Source organism: Pinus tabuliformis, chromosome 9, assembly GCF_031772625.1.
Source record: "Pinus tabuliformis cultivar Carrire ecotype Pingquan chromosome 9, CPIR1, whole genome shotgun sequence".
In the NCBI taxonomy this organism is placed as follows: domain Eukaryota; kingdom Viridiplantae; phylum Streptophyta; class Pinopsida; order Pinales; family Pinaceae; genus Pinus; species Pinus tabuliformis.
The window spans coordinates 497931267-497956769 of NC_142307.1; the positions used below are offsets into that span (position 1 = coordinate 497931267).

General features: G+C 40.6%; 1 protein-coding gene and 1 long non-coding RNA gene across 2 annotated transcripts in view; one reads left to right on the plus strand and one right to left on the minus strand.

Annotated features, from left to right (window-relative positions):
• The window catches only part of LOC149149391 (uncharacterized), a 210659-nt gene that overhangs the window by 127934 nt on the left and 57222 nt on the right, over positions 1 to 25503 (minus strand). The gene's annotated exons all lie outside the window — the stretch shown is intronic.
• Positions 1743 to 4194, plus strand: LOC149149394 (uncharacterized). Its single transcript, XM_089442464.1, has 2 exons — positions 1743 to 2063; positions 2773 to 4194. The coding sequence occupies exons 1-2, from the start codon at positions 1743 to 1745 to the stop codon at positions 4192 to 4194; spliced, it is 1743 nt and encodes a 580-aa protein (XP_089298590.1).

The following is a 25503-nucleotide window of genomic DNA, read 5'->3' on the forward strand; positions in this document are numbered from 1 at the left end:
TATTTATTGCATTAAGAGATGCAACCAAATTTGGTAGAGATGTTCTAATATCATGTTTAACATCTTTCATTCATAGATATAGAAAAAACAACCAAAGTTTCTTTTTTCTTTAATAAGTTATACCAACTTCAAATGTGTTTAATTTATATGCCTACACTAGTAGACATCATAAACCATAATAAAATATTACTCATAACAACTTTTTCTATCTGATAAAAACATATTATTATTCTATTATTTCATGTTTATTTAGCTTTACAAATTTGTCAATTTATTTGTTATATATATATATATATATATATTAATTTCTTTAAAATAACAAAATAGAATAAAACAATAAGATTCCAATCTTGAAAATAAATTTTTTAAATTCTTATTTTTAAAATACATGCATTTTTTTCATTTTTATTATAAATATTATCTATTTTTTAATTATAAAAAAAGTAAATGTCATATTAACACAGCTTAATATTTATAATCTAAATAAAAAAATTAATTATGTGAAAGCTCTTAAAACATGCACTAATACTAAGATTCATAATTCCATAGCTAAATTTAATTTATTACCATATACAGAAATTTTAAAATTTAATACTGTTATTTAGTGATCATATAAATATTTCATAATTATTTATTTAGTTTAGATCATTTATATAACTATCTCTACAATATCTCTATAATATCTTAACAAATCATCATTTCTAACATCTCTAATTTGTTTTCATATTTTATCATTACATAAACATTTAAAGCTTCTTAAAATTTTGCCATATTCAACCTATGTTTTTGGCATCTTTAATTGTTTTTTTCTTGATTATGAGTGAACTCTTTATATTTTGAATATCACCATTTTTCTATAATGTAGTCATATTTAATTACTATTGAAAACTTGATAGTATCATTTTAAAATATTTCATAATAATGTATGATTTTTATTAATTATTATTTTAATTTTTAATTAAAAAAATAATTTAAGGGTGTCTAATTTATTTATTCATTCAAAACTATATTGGAAACAATAAGAAATCACAATTTTGCTAGAAATTTTATCTTAGTATTTGAGCCTAGTTCACCTATTATTTGGACTATGCCAAATGACGTTTAAGATAATATTTTTATTTTTACTTTTTGCAAATTTAAATTTTAGAAATTAGAAATTAATAATTAAAAGAAAATAATAAATAAATATTTATTATATTTATTTTCAAAATTTTCAACATAAACTAATATTAATATATTTTACTTTATTTTAATTTATAAAAATATTTTTTAGCAACTAATATTACCCCACTAAAGAACTGTACCACGCGCGCACCCTCTGCTAGGTCATTCAACCATGTGTTTGCCTTAGCCTTCGACTCTCCGCCATGGCCCCTTCGGACACTACACCGGAGGTGGCTGATGTCCAACAAGTTTTCTCAGACCTGGTAAAATCCTTGCCTCCACAGCACCCTCGTCCAACCGTCTCCAAGTTCGTCAAAAAACTTGATGTGCTTCAAGAAGTTAATCTTCCTCCAGCCCTTCCCCGCATGGATGCCCTTTCTTTAGCAAAAAAAGGACTCATTGGTCAATTCAAGGGCCTCTAGCCATCCCCGAAGACTGCCCAAAGATGGGTTGAAAGAAACTGGTCTGATAAAATCCAAGGCAAAATATCCATTAGATTTTGCAGGAAAGGTTACTTTACCTTTCATTTTGAATCTAGAGAAGACAAGGACCTAATCTTCAGAAATGACCCTTATTTCATGGATTCCAGAGGCCTATATCTCAATAAATGGACTCCAGATTTTGACACAGAACTGGACGTTCCTAGTGCTATTCCAGTCTGGGTACGGCTTCCTCATCTTCCCCTTCATTACTGGGGAGATGAATCGGTTCAAGCAATCGGGAACGCAGTTGGCAGATTCATTGATCGCAGCGAACCAAAAGATAATATGCAAGCCTGTGCACGTATATGTGTTGAAGTAGATCTAGGAAAAGGCCTTCCTGAAGCCATCAAACTTAAAGTGGACGATTGGAGTCATATTCAACAAATGGATTATGAGCAGATCCCATTCAAATGTAAGGTATGTCATGAATATGGCCATTTTTCCAATCATTGTACTAAACTTGTTGATGTTAAGAATGGCTCACAAGATGAGCAATGGGAAACAATTAAGAAAAAAGAAGATGGCCCCCATGGCCAAAGCTCCTTCTGAAGCTATCCCTCCAGCTTCCAATGCAGCTTGCCCCTCCTCTTCCTCCCCCTCCATTTCTGCCCTCTCTCATCTTCCTCCACCCTCTTCATCCAATTATTTTTCTGTCCTCTCCCCCCCCCCCCAAACCCAAAATCACTCCCCCGGATATTACCCCCCCCCCCCCTTTGGTCCAAACCAATGCCCTCGAAACCTCTCTTCCTCTGCTTATCTCCTCCCAGCCTTCCCTTGATCCTCCTCCTATTAGGAAAACCAGGAGTTCCTCCAAAGAACATGGAGCATCTAGTGACTCTCATAAAAAACCTGGGCCGGGTAGGAAATCTGCTAAGCAACATAGAGATGAGAATGCTCAGAAAGACATAGCCATGGGCACTCAGAACCCTATAGAGTCCTATATTCTAGGGCAATATGATAAAGAAATAATCCACAAGGATCAAGGGGGGTGAGCACCTCTCAGTACCCCACATACTCAATGATGAAGTTTCTTTCTTGGAATAGTAGGGGACTAGGGCACCCCTCCAAAATAGTTGCCCTAAAAGATCTTATTCATGGTGAGAAACCAAAAATTCTTTTGTTACAGGAAACAAAACAGGGTCAGCAAGAAATGATTGGAATTATTGACCAGCAGAGGCAGTACAATGGCAGCATTAGTGAATCAAGAGGCGCCTCTGGAGGAATCTCAACTCTCTGGAACCACAACATATGGAATCATATATCAGACACTGTTAATCAACATTGGATAAAAATCGTTCTAGAAAACAGAACAGATAAACAAATTATAGTCATCTATAATATCTATGCTCCTAATCACTATAGAGACAAAGAACATTGCTGGGATGATCTCAAAGCCAGCATAGATGCAAAAGAAAGTAATAATATCATTTTTGGGGGAGACCTCAACCTTATTCTTCATTCCAATGAGAAAAGAGGAGTTAGCTTCTCCCCTCATCCTTACAGAGTTCATTTAGAAAACATTATGCAAGATCATGATCTCATCGATGTTGCACCAAAAAATCGAAGGTATACTTGGAGCAATCGTAGGTTGGGTAAAGGAAACATTATGGAAAGGCTTGATATAATCTTAATCAATGTTACGCTTCTCTCCTCCTTCTCTGTGGGATATGCCTCCGTCCTTCCTTTCTCTTCCTCTGATCATTACCCTATAACCCTTACTCTGGAAACCCACCGTCCTCTTGGCCCCATTCCCTTTAAGTATAGTTCACTGTGGAAGTGCATTCCAGCTATAAAAGAGATCATACAAAACACTTGGTGCCAACATGTTGAAGGGTCCTCTGGTTACATTTGGGAAACCAAGCTAAGAAAGACTAAGCAGGTTTTAAAGGAATGGGCAAACAATTGCTATAAGGAACCCGAGAAGATCAAAAAGGAGATAAATAGCAATTTGGACTGTATCCGTAGAATAATAGAAGAGCATGGCCTTTCACAGGAGAACAAAGACCAGGAGAGCGATCTTTACTCACAACTGTGTCGTGCAAACAAAGAAGAGGAACTTAAATGGAGGATAAAGTCGAGGCAGCTTTGGTTGCAAGGGGGAGATAAGAATTCAAATTTCTTTCACAAACAGGCTACTGTCCAAAAAGCAAGGAATAATGTAAACTCTATTTTGGATGCAGATGGAAATCGTCAAGATACACAAGATGTTATTCGAAAGGTAGCCACAGATCACTACAGAGCTCTCCTAACCGAAACAAAAGAAGAAGAAGATTATACAGATCTGTTGCAATATCTCCCCATTGAGATCAACAAGGAAATGAATGAAAGTTTGAACAAGGAAATTGATGAGGAAGAAATAAGAAGAACTATTTGGACACTCCAACATGGATTCCCCATCTGCTTCTATCGAGCTTATTGGGGAATAATAAAAAAACATTTATTCAAAATGATTAAATGGGTCCAACGCAAGGGTAAAATTAGAGGATTCACCAATGCCACCCACCTTGCCCTCATTCCCAAAGAAAATCGACCCTCTTCCTTTGCTTGATTTCGACCCATCTCCCTATGCAATTCCTCTTACAAAATCCTGACCAAAATCCTTGCTACCCGCCTCAAACCCCTCCTCCCTTCCCTCATTTCTGAAAACCAAGGGGGCTTCTTGGCCAATAGACAAATTTTTGATTCCATCCTCCTTGTCCAAGAAGCCATCCATTCGAGTCAGTCTAGAAAAGAGAAAGCTGGCTAATGCCTTCGATAGAGTAAGGCACTCTTTCCTCATGGCTATTCTAAAGAAGATTGGGTTTGAGGTGGCTTTCTTGAACCTCATAAAAGCCTGCATTTCTGGCCCCTGGATTTCTCCTCTTGTTAATGGCAGACCTAGAAATGCTTTCCAATCTTCTCGAGGTCTAAGACAAGGGTGTCCTCTCTCACCTTATCTTTTTATTTTGATGGCTGAATCCTTTAGCAAAGCTTTGGACTTCAATCGGAGGGTCGGCCTCATCACAGGCATTAAATTCGGGAATGGGGTAAAGAACATAAATCACTCTCAATTTGCTGATGGCACATTGCTAATTGGAGGAGCTTCCAATATAATAGCTCGACGCTTCAAAGCTCTTTTAGAAAAATATATGCGATACTCTAGAGGAATGGTCAATTAGTTGAAAAGCTGCATTTATGGATGGAATACTTCAGCTCAAGTCCTTCACAATATCGCCAATACCTTTAGAGTCACTTGCAATTATGATTGGACACATTTCACTTATCTAAGCATGCCAGTGAGTGCAGGTCCATTAAAAGCATAAGTATGGGATACTATAATTGACAAAATGAAAAGGAAAGTGCAGCAATGGGGTTCCATCTGGCTCAATCCTGCAAGTCACCTAATTCTCTTAAAGCCAGGTATTTCCTCTCTTCCCTTATACCAATTCACCCTCCTTCAAGCTCCGACCTCTATTCATCATAAAATGGAAATCATCCTCCGCCAATTTCTTTGGCAAGGAGGGAAAAATGACAGAAAGAAGTTCAATATGGTTAATTGGAAGCAGGTAATTTAGTCCCAAGAGCGAGGAGGCCTTGGAATCAGATCCCCTAAGTTCCTCAATCTTGCTTTTGGAGGCAAGATTTCTTGGAGACTTATCACCGGCCTTTCTACCTAGTGGAAAAGGGTGTTGGAAGCTAAATATTTAAATTTCCCAAGGCAGCACCTTCTCGACCACGACATTCCTAACACAGATTGCTCCAAAATTTGGAGATTGTGCAAGAATGCAATTCCCTTTATGGCCTAGAACATATCTAAAGTCCCCAAGGGAGGTGCTAATATAAAAATTGGATCTGATAAAATTATGGGACAACACCCAATAAACAGCCATGTTGGAGTTGATCCAACCCTCTCCTTTTCTGACAACATAGGCATTCAACACCTGGATCAGATTTCCTAGTGGGATCCTCAATCCCAATTATGGAAAGGGTGGACTTTTCCGGCCATTCCCAGTGATCTCAAGGCAAGATTTTCTGTTCTCCAAACCCATCTTCACAACATAGCTCCTATAAAAAATAATGATCCAGATGGCTTTCGCTGGGATCCATCTGGATCTAATTATACTATTCAAGCTATTCACCAACACATCTGCAACAGTAATCATCCTACGCCCATCTGGACTCACTGAAAAACTGTTTGGAAATCTGAGGCCCTTCCTAAAATTAAATTGTTCCTTTGGACTCTTCTTAAGGGGAAAATCCTTATAGATGAAAATTTGCAAAAGCGAGGCATCAGTGGCCCTTCCCGTTGCCCTAATTGTCAAGCTGCTGAAGAAACCATTCAACATCTTTTCATTGCTTGCCCATTTGCTACCACTTGTTGGAGACAAATATCCTTCACCGACCATATTCCTTGGAATTCTCAAAATTCCATAGGAGAAGTTTTGCATCACTGGAAGAAGAATTATCCTTGGCAACATAAGAAGAATAACATAGTAAAAAGGGTTTGGGATACCCTTCCTTATTCTATGTTGTGGAACATTTGGCTGGCTAGAAATCGCAAGGTATTCAAAGATAAGGAAACGATCATAAGAAAACTATGCAATAAGGTAAGGAGCCTCAATCTAGAAATTATCTCTGCCAAAAATCAAAGAAATATTGATATCACTGGTCTCAATGTTGAAGAGCGGAACTTCATCGGTTATTTGCTGGATAAAAACAACAGTAACCAGAATGGGAACATCACCAACAATAGGCACAACAATGCAAGTCATAACTAGAAAACAAGATTAAAAGAATAAGAGTTCTCAACATGGCTTAAAAATTGCAACCTCTATTATCTCTTCTTTGATGGTGCTTCCAAATCTAATCTTGGAATTGCAGGAGCAAGAGGAGTCATATTCAACGCCAATGGGGAATGCATTGTTACTTATGAATGGGAACTTGGCCCCATCTCCAATAATAGGGCTGAAGCTTTGGCTTTATATCAAGGACTCGCCCAGCTCAATAAAATTGGCATAGGTACAACTTTGATATTTGGTGACTTGGCTATAGTCATCAGCTTAATGGCTCATAATAGAAAATATCTCAATGTTCTTCTTCAATAGACTATCAACCATTGTCAAATTATCATTCAATCAATGATAGAGTTTTGATTTCTCCACGTCCTCCGCACTCTCAACAAGGAGGCCGACTTCCATGCCAACAGAGCTTGTGCCAGACCTTTGGGTAATCTTATTTGTAACACAATGGAAACTCAACATTATTTACCATGATTAAAATCTTTTTTTTTTTTTTTATCTCAATCCGATCAATAGTAACTCTGAGAACTTTGACATCTACGCCTTGTCAAACATTTATCATATCCTCATCTCTACCAAAATCTACCTTGAGAACCAACATCACCTTGAAGATCCCATCAATTTGCTTGCAATGATTCGTTCAGCCATCTTCCATCTTGTCGCCCATCCCTTCTTGTCTCGGCCTTCCCTCCCCCGTGATTTCCCTCGCTTCTTCTCTGCTTCTCCCTCCATTCCTTTGCTTGGCCCTCTGCATTCCCTCCCCTTCTTATACGCCCCTTCTTCCATTCAATCCCGCATCTTGACTTATTCTCATTCTATTGCCCCGCTTCCACGGTTTAAGTCCTCCTCCCTGCTCTTGCTTATTCTTCCTTCACGCTCTAAATTCGGTTTTGAGCTCCCCCCCCGGGTCTCTGTTTACCCTACCCTACTTCGTGGTTTTTTTCTGTTACCGTTGCGTGCTTCCAAGTTAAGCATCTTCAGCAATTATCAGCTTCTCGGAATACTCAGCTCTCTAAACATCATCTTCTATCTTCAGCAATGGCAAGAATTGAAGATTGTTTCCATTGCGCTGACCTTCAGGCCGAGTTGGAGCAAATTCATGCCCACCAAAAGATTCTAGATGCTAAGATAAACAATCACAACCGGCTCACCAACGAAAAGTATGAAGTTGATCTCAACTTGTTCCTCCACAAGATTTCTTCGTTGTAAGAGCAGTTTAATGAGCTCTCTAACAGGTGCAGTCACACATAGGAATCCATTGAAATTCTAAAGTTTATGATGGAAAATAGAAATGTAGTTCATACCAGCTCGTCAAGCATCAAGCAAGCTGATGTTGATAACAAGCCTGAAGAATCTACAGCTTGACAAATTAGCCATATCAACATAGATTGAGCATGCCTTGTAAATATTGCTTTCTGTTGTTCCAGTTTATTAGAATCTACTATTGTCTAGTTTTTTCAAAAGTCAGAAAAGGCAGGAACAAAGAGGAATTTTGTCCACCCCATAGCATTTCCTCTCTTTGTTTTCCTGGCATAAAGTTTTGTAACATAGGAGCTCGGTCTCCTCTTTTCTTTTTTTTTGAAATATAATACAGTACCCGATTATGTTAAAAAAAAAATATTACCCCACTAATATGTGCACCCAGGTGGAACATAATATGAGCCATGGCTAAAAGCTACTCCAGAGGTTAAGTGGGGGCTAAAAAGTGTAGCCAAATGTTTAATGCATATTTTATGTATCTATGATTTATTACATATTTAATTATGTATGAGTAATAGTAGTTACAATTTTGTTTGTGTGTTTTTAATATCTTTATTTTTCTAAATAGATTTATTATTTATTTTATTTTATGTTAATTTGTATATTTAATAGTTTTATTTTTTATTTGATACATTTGGAGGGGCTCTAGAAACTTAGTATGGTGGAGATGTTGTCATATCCGGTTTAGTATTTTGATTCTCTCAAACTAATTAGAAATAAAAATAAAATAAAACAATCAATAATTATAGTTATCAATAAAATATTTTCATTAAATGAAATAACATAAAACTAAAAATAAAATAGAATAAAAAATAAAAAATTAATAATTATAATTATAATTGATAATTAAACTAACTTACATCCATCTTAACCTCTAATCCAAAATGGATCAAATCTCTTGAGATTTGATCCTTTTAGGCTTTTGGTAGATCCCAAGTTAAGTGGGATCTAACTTGGTTTTTTTTTTAAATAGATTTATTATTTTTTCTTTTTGTAATACTTTATAATATTTAATAATTTTGTTTTTGATTTATTACACTAAAAGGTACAGATGCTTTTGTAAATATGTTGTAATATTCTATTTAACATTTTGATTCAGCCAAATTAATACAATTCAATGGTGAGAGTTATCTTTTTATTCATTAATATGGCACAAATAACTTCAATTTCTTTTCTTTTAATAAGTTATAGGAAAGTTTTTTTTATTTATGAGTCATTTAATTTATATGGATACACTACTAGATATCATAAAGTAAAATAAAATATTATTGATCACAACTTTTTCTACTTAATAAAACAAAATATTTTTCTTCCAAGTTTATCTTATAAATTTGTCAATTTATTTGTAAAATATTAATAAATATAAAATCAACAAACCTTTATATAAAAAATTTCATCCATTTTATTTTAATTTCTTTATAATGAAAATGATATTAATTTGGGAAACATATAAGGTTATACAAATAAAATAAAACAATAAGATTGCAAGCCTTAAATAAAATAGTTTTAAATTCTTGGGTTTAAAATACATAAATATCTTTCAATTTTATTATAAACCTTATCATCTTATCTATTTTTTTTATAAAAAAGTATATGCCATATTAATATAGATTAAGATTTAGAATCTAAATAAAAAACTTTAATCATGTCGAAGTTCTCAAAACCATATTTTAATATTAAAATAATATTATTATTTCTTGATCCTAACAGATATTTCATAATTAATTATTTAGTTCAAATCATTTACATAACTATTTCTACAATATTTGCATCATGTTTTAATAAACCTTAGCATTTCTAATTTGTCATCATCTTTCATTCTTACATAAACATTTAAAATTAATCTATATCATTACAAATACATTATTTAGACATTTTCTTATTCTACTTAATTCTATTTGTAAAGTTCTTAAGCTGTTTTTTATATTGTCTCTTTATGCTTCTTGATATCATAGATTTTGCACAATATCTATGTTTAGAACGCCAAAGTGATGACGATTGAGTTCAGGCATAGCATCGAGTTTAGGTTTCCATTAAGAAGTAAATCCATACTGAGAGTTGCTGTGTTTCCCCATGGCTAAACTAGAAACTCCTTTCCAGACAAATTTGTCTGCAAAATTGATGTTGTTTGAATTAAGAAATGATGTCACATCTACGTTCCTCATAGATAACCCCCCTCGCAATGCACGACTTCCATGTATGGATAAAGTGGAAATAATCTCTGAATGGGAATTGCCATTCTCTTTCAATTCTTCAAGTGTAGAGTCCACAGACAGACTAGGAATAACATTATACAGCTGCCCTGGTTGAAGCTCACTCTTAGGTGTTACCCAGAGGAGGGTTCAAGACATTTGTTTCCAAGCGTTTCACATTGTTTCCTTGGAAAATCCCATTGTGGGGATACTCTTCAACCATTTCTTTCAGGTAAAGAAGACGCTTGAATCGCTTAACCTTTCACTCCGTGAAATCAATTTTATAGATCTGTCTTCACTAGATCTCCATCATTGCTTCTTCAACATACTACATAAGCCATTGCCCATAACAAAAATTCTGGTTTTCCCATACGAGATAAATGATCTGGCCTTAAAGCTGGTTGCAGATGTTTGGAATATATCAGTGGTAGTTATGAATTCTTAGCTGTTAAATACTAGACGACCAATGGAGATTTTTTCAGAGAGAAAAATTAAAATAGTTATATTAAGAAAATATAGAGTTCAAAATACATGATCGATATCATATCTGTGTGAGACAGCAGGAAGACATGCTGCTGATCCATTTGAGAGAACTGATGAGGCAGTATATTTACATTTTGTCATTGATTTTTTGTCACTGATTTAATAGAGAAAAACCAGCGCCCCTCACAGAGCAAAAAGGCGCAGCATAGGCATGAGGAAAAAACCATGAAACAAAACACTCTGTCGCTTCAAGACAGAAGCAGACCTTCCAAAAAGGATTGAGAGAGTCAGTGGGAGCTGAGACAAGAAACCAGTATGTGAAAATACATCAGCATTGAAGAGAAGGTGGCCGAATATGCTGTATATGAAAAATAGAGCCGGATTGGAGATTAATCTGCGGGAGGCAGATTGCCCATGATATGGATGAGGATAGAATGAAGGGGCAATCTGGAGTTCTGGAAAAATTCATTCCTCCATTTCCAAAGATACCAGCAGGTGAGGATAAACAATGAACGCCAAGAGGGGTTCTGGGCGCTCCACCAGTTGAAGCCTTCTTGTACAGATGAAAAAAATTGATGAGAAAAACCATATATCAAAGATAATTCATACCAGATTGTTGAAGATGAGGCACAACTGAAGAACATGTGGGCATTGGATTCATCTTCTGAAAGGCACATTTGACATCTGCCTGGACCCTGCCATCCCTTTCTTTGGAGAACCTGCCAGGTGAGATTCGTGTCCGAGAAGAGGAGCCATGAGAAAAGGATCATCTTGAGTGGACAGGAAGCTTTCCACAATTTGAGGGGGAAGATGGGAGAGGAAGGTGACTGTTGTGATAGGAAAGCAGCATAAAGATCTCTGACAGAATTAGATTGAGTTGAATTCTGAAGCGACCAGATGAGTTCATCCTTGGATCCCGATTGAGAGACACCCTTGCTGGAAAAACCATTGATAGAGATGACCATAAGGGACGAAGAGAGAGGGGCAGTGATAATTCAGCCGCATCCTTCCACACAAGGGACTGAGATGACCAAGATTTTATTAATTTGTCCCATGTGAACAAGCCCCTTTGGAAGAAGAAGGAAAGCAAAGCAGGGGGAATCATTGATTCCAGATCGAACACAGTAGAATCCATGCCAATAAAAATGCTAGATCCCGTGAACAATTTCCATCTTAAATTCATCAAGAAGAGAGACTGAATCTTTCTAAAACTCTGCCAAATGGGGGAGCCTCTTCTAATGCCCAGGGAGCGTCTTCTGTACCAAAAAACCATAGATTTTCCTTTGAGGTATTTCTGATTTATGATAGTGCTCCATTGACAATTCCCGTATATACCTCTGATGAGGGATTTGCATAGTAAGGCTTTCCCGAAAGTCGGCATGTGCAGAAGGCCCCAACCGCCCAGAACCTTCGGCCTTGTGATGGAGTCCAGCTTTACGAGATGGATCTTTGACTGATAAGATCTGCCGCCCCATAAAAAGGAGGCCGCCAGAGAAGCCATTTTTCTTGTAATAGATGCAGGAAGTAGGAAGAGGTGGCCCCAATATACCGCCAGTTGAGAGAGAACAGAGCGAACCAATATGTATCTGCCTGCCAAGGATAAAAAACGCATCTCCCAACATGAGATTTTCTTGTAAAAACGCTCGATTAGCCATTGCCAATCCCTTGCATGATAAGCTTTAGCTTTTAAGTGGAACCCAAGATATTTAAACCCATCCTTAATCAATGCAAGTTTTATGCCAAAACGAGCAGCGATCCATTGTGCTATGTCCGGATTTGTTCCATTGTGATACAATGTGGATTTGTCTTTATTAATAGAGAGGCCCGATGCGGAGTGAAATTTCTGGAAAATCACATATAAGCAAACCCATGAAGATTTACATAGCATCGCGAAAAGGAGAATGCCATCTGCAAAGAGGTTATGAGAAAGGGAAATGTCCTTGCAGATTTTGATCGGCCTGCATCTCCCTTCTGCAACTGCCAGATTGATCTGAGAGCTGAGGGTATTCATCACGAGAATAAAAAGTAGTGGGGATAGAGGACAGCCTTGGCGGAGGCCCCTCTCCGCAGGAAAGAAAGAAGATGGTATGCCATTGATGAGAACAGAGTAATTGACGTTTTCAACACACGCCATAATCCATCGAATACCCTGAGCATTTAATCCAATTTTTGCAAGAAGGATTCGAAGGAAGCCCCAGTCTACGCAATCGTAGGCTTTTTTGAGATCTATCTTTAGGACAATGACATCTATATTTTTTGTTTTAATTGAGAATAGGCATTCCTGCGTCATAGCAACAACGTCCAGAATAAGCCTATCTTTTAAAAAGGCATGCTGCTCCTTTGTAATGAAGGAGTTAAGAACCACCTTCAGCCTTTCAGCAATAATCTTAGATATTATTTTAAATAGAGTATTGCAAAGGGCTATCGGCCTATAATCGAAGAACGATTCCGATTTGACCATCTTGGGAATAAGTGCTATAAAGGTGGCAGATAACGCACTGTTAATGTTCCCTGACATGCGGGAGGCATCCACCATACCCAGCAAATCTTTTTTGAACAGATCATAGAAATGACTAAAAAACTCGATCGACCAACCATCAGGGCCAGGGCTTTTGTCCCTATTGAACTTTTTAATGGTATCGAGAAGTTCCTCCTCCATGATAGGCTTATAAAATTGATCATTTGCGTTCTCGTCAAACATTATAGGCAGCTGGTCCACAGCCCATTAATACTTTTTCAGCAACGACCCTCATGACCATTTCCAACAGAATGTTTTGCAGGTTTGATGTTTGTGTCACAGATAGCAAGCCAAACACCATCAACAAAGTAATCCAAGGCAGAAATTTCTACTTCTGAAGACAATATGATGAGATATCCTACATATTTTAGAAATTTCCCTGTTGGCCTCCCTCCCATATTTCATTTCAATTTTAGAAATTTACCCACTGCGCTTCTGAGTTTGAAATGTTTTGGGAAGGTGTTCGAGTTTGAAATCGGGTGGGAAGGTGGCATTCAATGGATGCGTAATGGCACACACTATAAGGGTGGGAAGGTGGCATTCAATGGATGTCTAATGGCACACACTACCACTATGGGTTGCTCGGAAAAATGGAGGGATCGAAAAACTAATGGACTTGAAATAACATTCCACTATGGGTTGCTCGGAAAAATGGAGGGATCGGAAAACTAATGGTCATGAAATAACATGCATGCTCACTATAGCCGTGTAGTAATAACCACCTTATTCCCTCAATTGTATTAATGGACATATGGGGTTGGAAATATTTGTTTCCATTAGAGTTGTTTTGATATTAAGTGTTAATGTTTGATGGAGTAATTGGTAATTTGGCATGAAATGGTCAGAAAAGTATATCTTGATAAATCAATTTAGCAATTGGGGGCACACCAAAAATAGTGAGAATGTGGGTAAAAAAAATTAGAAAATGTTGTAAATACAGTGTTTGGATCTTATTTTTCAAAATTAAGCAATGTATTCCCAAGTTAACCTCGAAAGATCAGAATGAGGCCCTCATGCTGGAGATCTCCTACGTGGAGGTGGAATAAGTCGTTCGTGTGCTCCCCTCAAACAAAGCTCCAGGCCCAGATGGATTCACTCTTAAATTCTTTAAAGTGGGCTGGCACTTTCTAGGGATTGAAATCCATGAGTTAGTAGAGGACTCCTGTCGCTCCCAAAGAATATGGTCGGGCCTAAATGCAACATTTTTTATGCTTATCCCAAAGAAAGGCATGGCTCTAGACCCAAATGGTTTCCGACCAATTTCCCTGTGCAATGTTATTTATAAAATTATTTCAGGCATTTTAGTCAGGCGGCTCAAACCCTTATTGAAACTGATTATCGGTTTGGAACATTCGGGCTTTGTGGAGGGCCGAAAAATTATGGATGGTATCCTTGTGGCTCATGAGGTAGTACACTCTTTATCCTCATCCAAATCTCCAGGTATGCTCATTAAACTCGACCTCTCTAAAGCTTACGATCGCCTGAATTGGAATTATCTCTTGTCCATCCTAGATGCTTTTGGCTTCTCTCCCTCCTAGATCAGATGGGTCAAATCAATGATTGAAACTCCTTTCTATTCCATCCTAGTTAATGGGGCACCTTCTCGCACCTTCTGGGGTTCTAGGGGTCTGAGACAAGGGGATCCCATATCCCCCTTTCTCTTCATTATAGCAGCAGAGGGTCTGGGTCGTCTCATCAAAGTTGCATCAGAATCTCGTCGTCTCTAGGGCATAAAACTCTCCCAGGAGGGCCCCCTATCACTCACTAGCAATTTGTAGATGACAATATGTTATATGGAAAACCAACTTTAAAAGAAGCTAAGCAATTTGGTTCCATCCTCAAGGAGTTTCAGCAGGCCTTAGGTACACTTATCAATGGGGACAAATACAATATCTTCTTTTTCAATACCCATCCAAGGGTGCAATGCCATCTCGCTTGGAACCTTGGCTTCAGAGTTGGATCACTACCAAGCACTTATCTCGAAGTACCATTGGTATCTAATTCTTAAAAAATAACCTATTGGAAAGACATGTTGAGTTGTATCAACCGAAAGCTCTCTACCTAGACCTTCAGGGTCTTGAATTTTGTTGGCCGACTTGTCCTTTTAAAAGTAGTCCTTCATTTCAGTCCGATTTACAAACTCTCGGCCCTTCGCAACATCTATAAAGATCTAACAGCCAAATTTCATATGTTTCTTTGGTCAGGGACTCATATTGGTCGGAAATGGTCTCTGGTGGCCTGTAAACCTAAGATACATGAAGGCCTTTGGCTAAAAGATGCAAAGCTCTTGTTGCATGCTCTTAGTGCTAAAGTGTGGTGTTGTTGGTTTTAGGGTGGGCAGGAGATCTGGAAGATCCTTTGGTCATTTAAATACGAATCAGTTTGCTTCTAGGATCCTCTGAATGATCATCACAACTTTTCAAATGGCTCATCTTTTTGGAATCAGGTGAAAGTGCACTAGGACATAATAATGGATAATGGTTTCTGGGAAGTCCAAAATGGATGCAAATTCAGATTTTGTACAAAGGCCTGGATGCAACACCCCAGACTACACCAAGAAGAGAACCTTTGGGATATCTAGAAATTTACCACTCATTTGGTATATGAGAGGGTTAAGTATTTCTAGAAAGAAACTAACTAGGTTTCAAAGTGGAGAAAGTGGAAATTCCTAGCACACTAGCCAGCCCATGACCCACCCCTAAATTGGGAAGCCCTAGTCATGATCCTCCGAAAATGCCCCATTTTAAACAATGGGGAACCTAACAAACTTCGATGGGGCCATCTTTCAAAAGGTATGTTCTCTCTCAAAGAAGCTTATTCCATTATGTCTTCCTCTATGGACCCGGATCTTGGTCCTTTATGGAAAAGAATCATGTATTCCAAGCTTTGGCCAAAGTTTTCGTTCTTTCTCAAGTTAATTGGGCATGGAAAACTTCTTACATGGGACAAAATCAGCAGAGAAGGCTTTTTTGGTCCTCCCCGATGTCCTCTTTGTTGCAAGGAGGAGGAAACAACAGACCATTTACTTAGATTTTTCTCCAAAGAAAAGGAGAGCTTGAATGGAATTGCCACATTGTTTGGGGTTGTTTACCAGTCGGTAAATAGACTGGAAGAATCACTGGAGTTGTCGTGTTGGACACTCTTCAAGAACCCCATAGTAAATAGAGCATGGTATATATCACAGGGATTTTTCCTCTAGAATATTTGGAAAGCAAGAAACAGGGCAGTATTTCACTCAGAAACCATCGAGATCGATCAGTTGTGGAAGATAATAAAGTGTAATATCAAAGAATCCATTTCTATCTCTAGATGGTCGAAGGATGTCTTGAAAGTTTAGGGTAGGGAATTCGACATCTTGAAGGAATTAGATCTTAGTCGAGATTATCTTGCTTCAAGATTGTTGGCCCTCCATCCATAAGGGTTAGATCGCCCGATACCTTCCTCTATCCCCCACCGGGGTTTTTTAAAATTAACTTCGATGGCTTTTCAAAGGAAACCCAAGACTGACTGGCCTAGGGGGTGTCATTCACAATGACAAGGGGCAAGGAGTGAAGTTTTTTTTAGCCTCATGTGGTAGTTATACCAATAATGTGGTTGAATTTCTAGTGCTAGAGAAAGGGTTGCAAGTTGTATCTGAAATGGGATTGGAAAAAATGCAGGTCACAGGAGATTCTCAAATTGCAATCTCCATGTTGCAGAAGTTAATTAATGGGTCCCCACTAGACAGGGTAATCAAAAGTTGGAGACTTGAGCTTATAGGCAAACATATGAACTCCTGGCTTCACTCCTTTGAGTGTAATCATTAAGCATGTGGACCGCAAAAGTAATAAGGAAGTTGACCAACTAGATAATTGGGGTAGTCATCACCAAGGTCAGGAATTCCTCAAGGAATGGCCTTCAACTTCATAAGAATCCCACCTCATGGAATTTAGCAGGGTCGTGGCCTCAGAGGAGGCATCTCCGATGGGGGTGATAAACACGGAAAGCAACCTTATGTGTGGTCAATGATGTTAAACACTTGGTCGTTTGTGCGGGGATTGGACTCCTTGTCCTCTCATGACATTCTAAGTATTGGAGGTGTTAATGTAATGCATGTGAACTTCCCATCATCTTCGTTGGGAGTAGGAGTGGGCGAACGTCACTAGTATATAGAGGGTGGCGCTCTTCTGGTTTGGCATGCAGTTTGGGTTTTGTGATAGTCTGATGGGTGTCGGTTGAGCTTTCGTAGAAGTGTTAAAATCTGCAATTGGCACCCTATCTGGGAATTGTGGTGCTTCTATAGTTGTCACCCTATTTGGGGATGGTGGTTCTTCCACAGTCAATGCCCCCTCCCTAGCATCAAGGTCATTGAATTGGATGATTTCTTTTCTCGTGTGTGGTTTCTTACTTTTTTGAGAGGGATAATGGTTCGACATTTGGTTATTAGGTCGACCCACGAGCCCTATTGTGGGTGGTTTGGTATCTTCGCTCTTGGTTTTCCTCTGTGTCCACAAGGTAGGAGGTCTACCCTTCCAAGTGGCTTTCCTCTGAGGTTATGCATTCTTAAGCAAATTCTGTGGCAGAGGTGTGGCTGTCCTCAGGTATTTTTGGTCAGTGGTCTTTCTGCTAGGGGTTTTGGTTTGTGAGTCGATGATTCAATGTCTTGTTGGTGGATTAGTCTCTTGGCTTCTGTAGTTCTCATGGTCATGCTGGTGAGTGACTTTCTAGTGTGGTTGGGGAGTCTCTCTGCAGTCATAGTTCTGGTGTGTGTCAATAATTGTTTGCTCATTCCACCTTTACTTGGCACCGCTAGTTTTGATATAATGTGCCTTGAGTCACGCAACACCCATTGCCTTCCCCCGTCTAAGCAAATTTCAGCCATTCAGGGGGTTTGGGGGTCACATCTGCAAGTGGAAATGATGGCAAAGGAGCCTCCAAGTTCTGGTCGAGGTGGGAGAACCACCAGCAACTCAGCCCAGGTGACTTCTGGGGCTCATGGTGGTTGTGCTGGCTCGCTAGCTGGTCGTGGGGGGAGAACCTCGCGGAATCTAAAGAGGGGTGGAGCGACACGTTGAGGTAGCACTGGTAGATGGGGGAAGGCGAGACAGTCTGGGCATGGGGAAAAAATGGAGCGTCACTGTTGTTTGGACAATTGTCAGGATTTGATCCAATCTGTATTGGACCGTCTAGAAACTTCAGAGAGGGCATGGCAGGAAGAACATGCAGAGCTCATTTCTATGTTGAACAAGATGCATTACTTTCAGTGTCATGTTTGGGAGTTGGTCGTGGTGGTATGGCGTGGGCAGAATTTTTTATCCAAGAAGGTGGAGAAGTTGGAGTAATGGATGGCTCACTTCGAAGAGCATGTATAGTGTTCCTTCCATCCTCCTCCTCCTCCAAGGAATGCTTTAGACAATCCTGCTTTTATTACTTCTGATGATTGAGCATGGTTACAGGTGTTTTACTTGTTTTATGTGTTTTCCAGTACTTTTGCCCCCTAAGTTGTGGATTGTGTCCTTAGTTTTTCTTTTGTGTCTTTATCATATGTTGATCGCGATAGTAAAAAAAACCTGGTCGGGTGAGACTACCTGCATCTTTCTTATGATGTACTTATTTTTTTATGAATGAATGGAACTTCAACTTACAAAAAAATTAAAAAATAATAAAAAGACAAAAAAAAAGAGTTTCCCACCGATTCCGGGAATCGACCTGGCCAGGCCTAGCCACCTAAGGGGTCGTGGCCATGTCGGGCAGAGTTGCACGGTCGCCTACGTCCCCTCAGGGCCTAGTAAGCCAATTCTCGAAATCAACCAGTCATGCATCTCCACCGGGCCTAGTCGCTTAAGAGGTCGTGGCTAGGCCAGGTTGAGTTGCACGGCCGCCTAAGGGGCTATGGTCAGGATATGCTGATTTGCATGACGCATAAGGGGTCGCGGCCAAGAAGGGTGGAGTTTCACGGTCGCCTACTTTCAATCCCACGAATTGTCGGTTGATGTGCGACGGAGTGGGGCGACGCACCCTCGGTTAAATATGTCAAGTTGGCATGCGACGAGTCGGTGGGTGTGACAAGTTGAAGAGTAGTGAGTCGGTTGCAACGTTCGGACGAGTTGGAGTGCGACAAGCCAACGAAAGGAAAAATTTGGCTAACTGTCAAAACTTGAGGAGGGCGATCTTATACGGTGCGGTCGGGCGAGTGGACCCGGTGGGGCAACTTGGTGGGCGATCTGACCCTAATTTGGGGTGCAGGCAGTCAAATTGTAGGTCGGCCTGGGCAACCAACCCATGACAAAGCTTGGCGTTTGGGTATAAGAAGGAGAGTGCCATGAGTGGAGAAGATCATCAAGCAAGCTCACAAAGTGTTCAAGAAAACTTGAGGAGAGAAAAGTGAGGAGCCATACAAGAAAGGCCAATGTATAGGCGGTGCAAGGCTAAAGTACCAAGGCAGGGTGAATTGACTGCAGAGCTAGGCGAGTTGCAGTTTAGGTGAATTGTAGGGCCGCAGGTCGAGCGAACCACAGAGGTGGGTCTACACACAGGTGGACGCAGGTGGGCAAAACAGGCGCGGGTTGAACAGTCGATGGGCGAGCTGAATGGTTTGTTGATCGGGCGGGCCAAACGTTGCGCTAAACGACGGGCTGAATGGACAGCTGAATGATGGGTGAACAGTCAAATTGAACAGATATCTGAACGACGGGTGAACAACGGGTTGAACAAACAACTAAACGATGGGAAAATGGTCAGGCTGAACGAACAGTTGAACGACAGGTTGAACATTCGGGCAAAACGAACATTCGAAAGATGGTTAAATGGTGAGTTGAACGAGCGAGCTAAACGACGAGCTGTCGAGCGAGCTGAACAACGGGTGGAACAGGCGAGCTGAACGACGGGTTGAACTGGCGAGTTGAATGACGAGTTGAACAGTGGGCTGAACTACCAGTGGAACGAAGTATGAAGTGTGACGGTGAATGGTGAACGAGCACCAAGAAGCACGAGTTTTGTTGAATAGTGGGCAAGGCCGCACGGTGGGCAGACCGCCCTGGGTAAGGCTGCACGAACGAGCCGAGTAGGCCGAACGACAGCCTAAGGTGAAATTTCTAGAATTGGTGGTTGGCCTTGTTTGGTCAAGAATATTTTGGGTTGCCTTGGAGAGGCTGTTGTATATTGAATTTGTAAAGTATAATGTTACATATTGTGGGCATACTCTTATCAAGGAGTTTTCCCTCCCTTAAAAAGACTAAGTGTACTTGTATGCTTATGTTTATGAATGAAGATTAAATGAATGTTTCCGTTGTGTTATAACAGATGAATGCTTAGAAAGTGAAAAATAAATTAAGTATGAAATGTTAGGCATATTCCACACTTAAAAGTATTGTTGAAAAGAAATTGGGTGGTGGTCTCGCACCTGCCTATGAGCGGTTGGAAGACTACCGCCAAGATAGGGGCGTGACAAGAGGTATCAGAGGCCTGATTCAGTCGAATAAGGTTGTATAAGTAGAGAGGTGTATCTTTACACTTCAGTCAGATAAACGACGGAGGCTTTTGATCGGTTTATGGTCTATACCAGACTACAAAGGAAGCAAATGGTTGAACTGGCAGAAGAACCTCAAGTGATGACAGGTGAATCTAACAGGAATGCTGAAACAACTTTCATGGATAGGTGTTGGATCGAATGGAGGAGCTAGCTTCTGATGTAGCCTCGATAAAGGCTAATAATATTAAAGTTCGAGATGGCTACTCAAAGGTGAAAGGAGAGCTTGAAGGCCTCAAGATCCGATACGAATATACTGAGTAGTAGTATATGCAAACATAAATGGAAGTCAAAGAGATTGGAGCTGCAAGGGACCAAGGTTTGGCAGAAATCTTGAAATTACAGAAAGATCTTGATGATGCTTAGAATTAGATAGTGGTTTTGAAAAGGGTTGTTGGGCATAACTCAGGTGGAGGAGTGACTCATGTGAAAGTCAAGGAACCTGATTCTTATGACGAGACAAGGAGTGCAAAAACTATTGGTAACTTTCTATGGGACATGGAGCAGTACTTGGGGTGTTTGGGGATGTTCGATGAGGAAACCAAAGTCAAGGAAGTTGCTCAGTTCTTGACACGGGATGCTAAGATGTGGTGGTGAAGGAAGATGGACCACCTTGCCAGTGGCAATGTTGCAGAGATCACTTCGTGGGACGAGATGGAGAAGGCTTTGCAAACTCATTTTAGTCCACAAGACAAAACATGGGATGCAAGGATGAAGATAAAATATGTAAAGAAAACAGGGAGTCTACAAGCTTATCAACGAGGGTTCTCAAGTGCAATTTTGGAACTTCCAAATATGGCGGAGAGGGACAAGGTATTCAATTTCATTATAGGATTGAAGCCTCAGGCATGCAATGAAGTGAATACACAAAAGATAGAAACACTTGAAGAAGCATTTGCTATTGTGGATCGCTTGGTAGAACACTGTTATGCTCTTAACCTACAAAATAATACCCAGATACAAAATATGCGAAGAAAAGATACCCAGAACACAGAATATGCGAAGAAAAGATACCCAGAACACAGAATAGCAATGATTTTATTATTCAAAGAGCAATGTTCACATGCCTCTTCGAGGGGGCAACCTCCAATAGAGCAGAGCTCGACTACAAAATAAGACACGATGCTCCTCGCAGGGAGTCTCTATCCTTTATATATGACTCATACATGCAATACCACGGGCCAATACCGTGGGTTTTATTAATACCATCTATCTAATACTACGGCCCATTTGCAACTAACTGTGGTCCCGTCATTAATTGCGGGTTAACCACTTACAAATATTAATATGGGCTTTATTGACTCTTGACTATGACGTGATCCCATGACATAAATAAGGGGGTTAGGGTGGACCCTAACATGCCCTCCCCCTTAAGACTAGCCTTGTCCTCAAGGCTGAAGCTGCGGAAACTACTGAAGAATAGTGGCTGGTTCCCAAGTTGCATCTTCCGGAGAGGTGTCTTTCCATTTGACGAGGACTTCCTTAATCATGCGGCCGCGCAGGTGCTTGTCTCGTGTGTCTAGAACCTGTTTGTGTTGAAGCCAGATTGACCTTCTTCGTCCAATTCAGGTAGACTGGTTTGAACTCGGCAATTGTTCCCAATCACTTTCTTGAGGCACGATACATGGAAAACTGGATGGATTTTTGCCGTAGGTGGCAAAGCCAACTTGTAAGCCACTTCTCCAATGCGCTGAAGTACTTGGTATGGTCCATAGAATTTTGGAGAGAGCTTTTGACAACCCTTGTCTTTGAGTGATGTTTGCTTATATGGTTGTAGCCTCAAAAAGACCTGATCCCCTTCTTGAAATTGGCGCTCTGAGCGATGTTGGTCGGCCTGTTGCTTCATGCGGTTCTGAGCTTGATGAAGATTCTCGCGAAGATGGGCGAGCATGGTTGCGCGGTGTTGTAGGAGTTGATCCACTGCTTGTACTTTGGAGCACCCCTTGAGATAAGAAGTAGGGGAAGGCGGAAGTTGACCATAGACTGCTTCATAGGGAGTCATTTTGGTGGTGGCATGATAGTTGGTGTTATACCACCATTCAGCCAGAGGTAACCACTGTGCCCAAAGGTGTTGCTTTTCTGAAGTGAAACACCTAAGGTAGGTTTCTAGACATTTGTTGACGGCTTCGGTTTGACCATCTGTTTGCGGATGATATGAAGTACTGAGTTTGAGTTGAGTGCCTTGTATTCTGAAGAGTTCCTGCCAAAAATTGCTGGTGAAGATCGGGTCGCGGTCGGACACTATAGAAGTGGGCATGCCATGTAATTTGAAGATCTGATCCATGAAAGATTGAGCAACCAAAGTTGGTGTAAACTGGTGGAGTAGGGCGCAGAAATGAGCATACTTCGACAGTCGGTCCACAACCACCATGATGACTGACTTGTTCCCTGACTTTGGAAGACCTGTAATGAAATCCATAGAAACCTCCGTCCAAATTGATGCCGGAATGGGCAATGGTTGTAATGTGCCTGGTGTGTTGACGGTTTCCCCTTTGTGGCGTTGACAGACATCACATTCTGCTACGAAAGTAAGGATGTCCTTTTTCATGCCTGTCCAAAAGAATGATCTTCTGGTGTGAGCATACGTCTTCTGAAAGCCCGAATGTCCTGCAATGGGAGATGAGTGCAATTCTGCCAAAATGCGACTTTTGAGGGTGGATGTTGGTGATATTACGACTCTGTCCTTGTAGCGAAGAATATCATTCTGCCACGAGTAGCCCTTGCTAGAATTAGGATCTACCTGCAATTGAGAAATGAGTTGGGAGAGCCCTGGGTGTGAAAACCATTCCTTGCGAGCCTCTTCAATCCAGTCTGGAATGGGAAGGGAAATTGCGAGCAGAGTACTTTCCTCCTCAAATTGACGCGATAATGCATCTGCTACACTGTTGTCTTTCCCTTTCTTGTAAATGATCTCATAATCATATCCCAGCATTTTGGCTAACCATTTATTTTGTTGTGGGGAGGATAGGCGTTGCTCCAAAAAATATTTAAGACTGTGATGATCTGTGCGGATTTGGAAACGTCGCCCCAATAAGTAAGGTCGCTAGGTCTCGACTGCATGTAAGATGGCCATCATTTCCTTCTCGTAGGTAGATTGGCCCAGATTCCTCCCACTGAGTTGTTGGCTTGTGAAGGCCAATGGTCGCCCTTCCTGCATTAAGACCGCCCCAATACCTGTACCCGAAGCATCACATTCAATGACAAAGGATTTGGTGAAGTCAGGTAGTGCTAAGACTGGAGTGGAACACATGGCGTTTTTGAGAGCGGTAAATGCCTGTTGTGCTTCCTCGTTCCAGAAGAAGGAATTTTTCTTTAGGAGTTGAGTGAGGGGCTTCGCTATGCAGCCATAGTTGTGGAAAAATTTACAATAATAGCCTGTGAAACCCAAAAATCCTCTCAAGCTCTTCAAGGTCTTAGGTTGAGGCCATTCTTGCATTGCCTGGATCTTTTTGGGGTCCACCTTGACACCTTCACGCCCCACAATGTGGCCCAAATACTCAACTTCTTCCATGCCAAACGAACACTTAGACATCTTGACAAATAATTTATGCTTGCGGAGCAGTTGCAAGAGTAGATCTACATGCTGAAGATGTGCCGCCCAAGTGCCACTATAGATGAGAATGTCATCGAAGAAGACAAGGACAAATTTTCTGAGATATGGTTTGAGGATGTGATTCATAAGACTCTGAAAAGTAGAAGGGGCATTACAGAGACCAAATGGCATGACCAGGAACTCATAATGGCCTTCATGAGTTCTGAAAGTCGTCTTGGGAATGTCGACTTCCTTCATGCGAATTTGGTGGTAGCCGGAGCGAAGATCCAACTTAGTGAAGAATTGAGCCCCATTGAGTTCGTCCAGCAAATCGTCAACCACCGGGATGGGAAATTTATCTTTGACTGTCAACTTGTTGAGGGCCCTAAAGTCGGGACACATCCGCCACTCCCCATCTTTCTTGAGGACCATGACCACTGGGGATGAATAAGGACTAATGCTGGGACGAATGACACCTGCTTCCAACAATTCCTTGATGATTTTTCTATTTCATTCTTTTGGGTGAACGGATATCTGTATGGCCGCACATTTGGGGGTTGGGCCCCTGGAACCAAGGTGATGCTATGATCATGTTCCCCTCGCGAGGGTGGAAGCTCATGAGGCTTGTCAAAGACCGTCCGATGGTTATTTAAAATTTGCTGCATCTCAGGATGAATTGGCAGAGACATGGTTTCGACTACCTGGATGGCATTAAATTGAGCTACCACTCCATGATGGCCCTTTTTTAACAATTTTTCCATCCTATGCGAGCTGATGACAGAGGGGGCTCCGCCTGGAGTCCACGGAGGGTATGTGTGGAGTTGTTCTGCTTAAAACTCATATATAAATCTTGGAAATCCATTGTGATTGGCCCATTGTGATTGATCAATACTGCAGTCGCCAAATCCTCAAAATGTCAATGCTGCCAAAAGTCCTGTGAAAAGTATTCCCTTGTATAGGAACCCTGCACAACAACTCCAATCTGGTGGATCTGAGAGATCTGAATGGTGGAACAACTGCTGCTGCGGATCTGATGGAGCTGCGGGACTGATGTCTGCTGCTGCAGCACGTCTTTTCACATGCGGATCTGATGTGTGATCCCCGATAGAAAAAGGAACTACGGTCGAGAGGAGTGTCAGGTGCTACAGATCGCAATATACATAAGGGTATGACAGTAGTACTCGGCCCAATGTTTCAGGGCTCTAACTAAGGAGGATCGACCGTACCCTTAGCCGTACAACCCGACTACCCTATCGTACGGGCGAGTAATCTCTCGAGTGCTGTTCTCGGTGTACTATAGCCACAAGACGGCCGAAGGTTTATCTATGGTGAGGTTTCAAGGGAGCCTAGGGGGCTTCCTATATACCAAAGGGTACGTGGAAGACAGTCCATGTGCGCATCTGTCTAATGCGCTACTACTCGAAGGGGTACCCACAGGGGTTACAAGGGAGTCCAACAGACGTGACCACCTCTTGTATTTCCTGCGTGCATGCCTCCCCAAATCCGCAGGTTTATGCGCTCAACGACAAATCCCGTGGTTAAAAGACGCCGGAACACATCTCTAGCCAAAATTTTTTTTGCTAAAAA

Bases quoted from the DNA above. Each gene is read 5' to 3' on its own strand.
- LOC149149394 (XM_089442464.1), top strand. From the start codon at position 1,743: ATGGATTCCAGAGGCCTATATCTCAATAAATGGACTCCAGATTTTGAC. The intron at 2,064-2,772 runs GTATGTCATGAA...CTTTTGTTACAG, and splicing joins AGATCCCATTCAAATGTAAG to GAAACAAAACAGGGTCAGCA.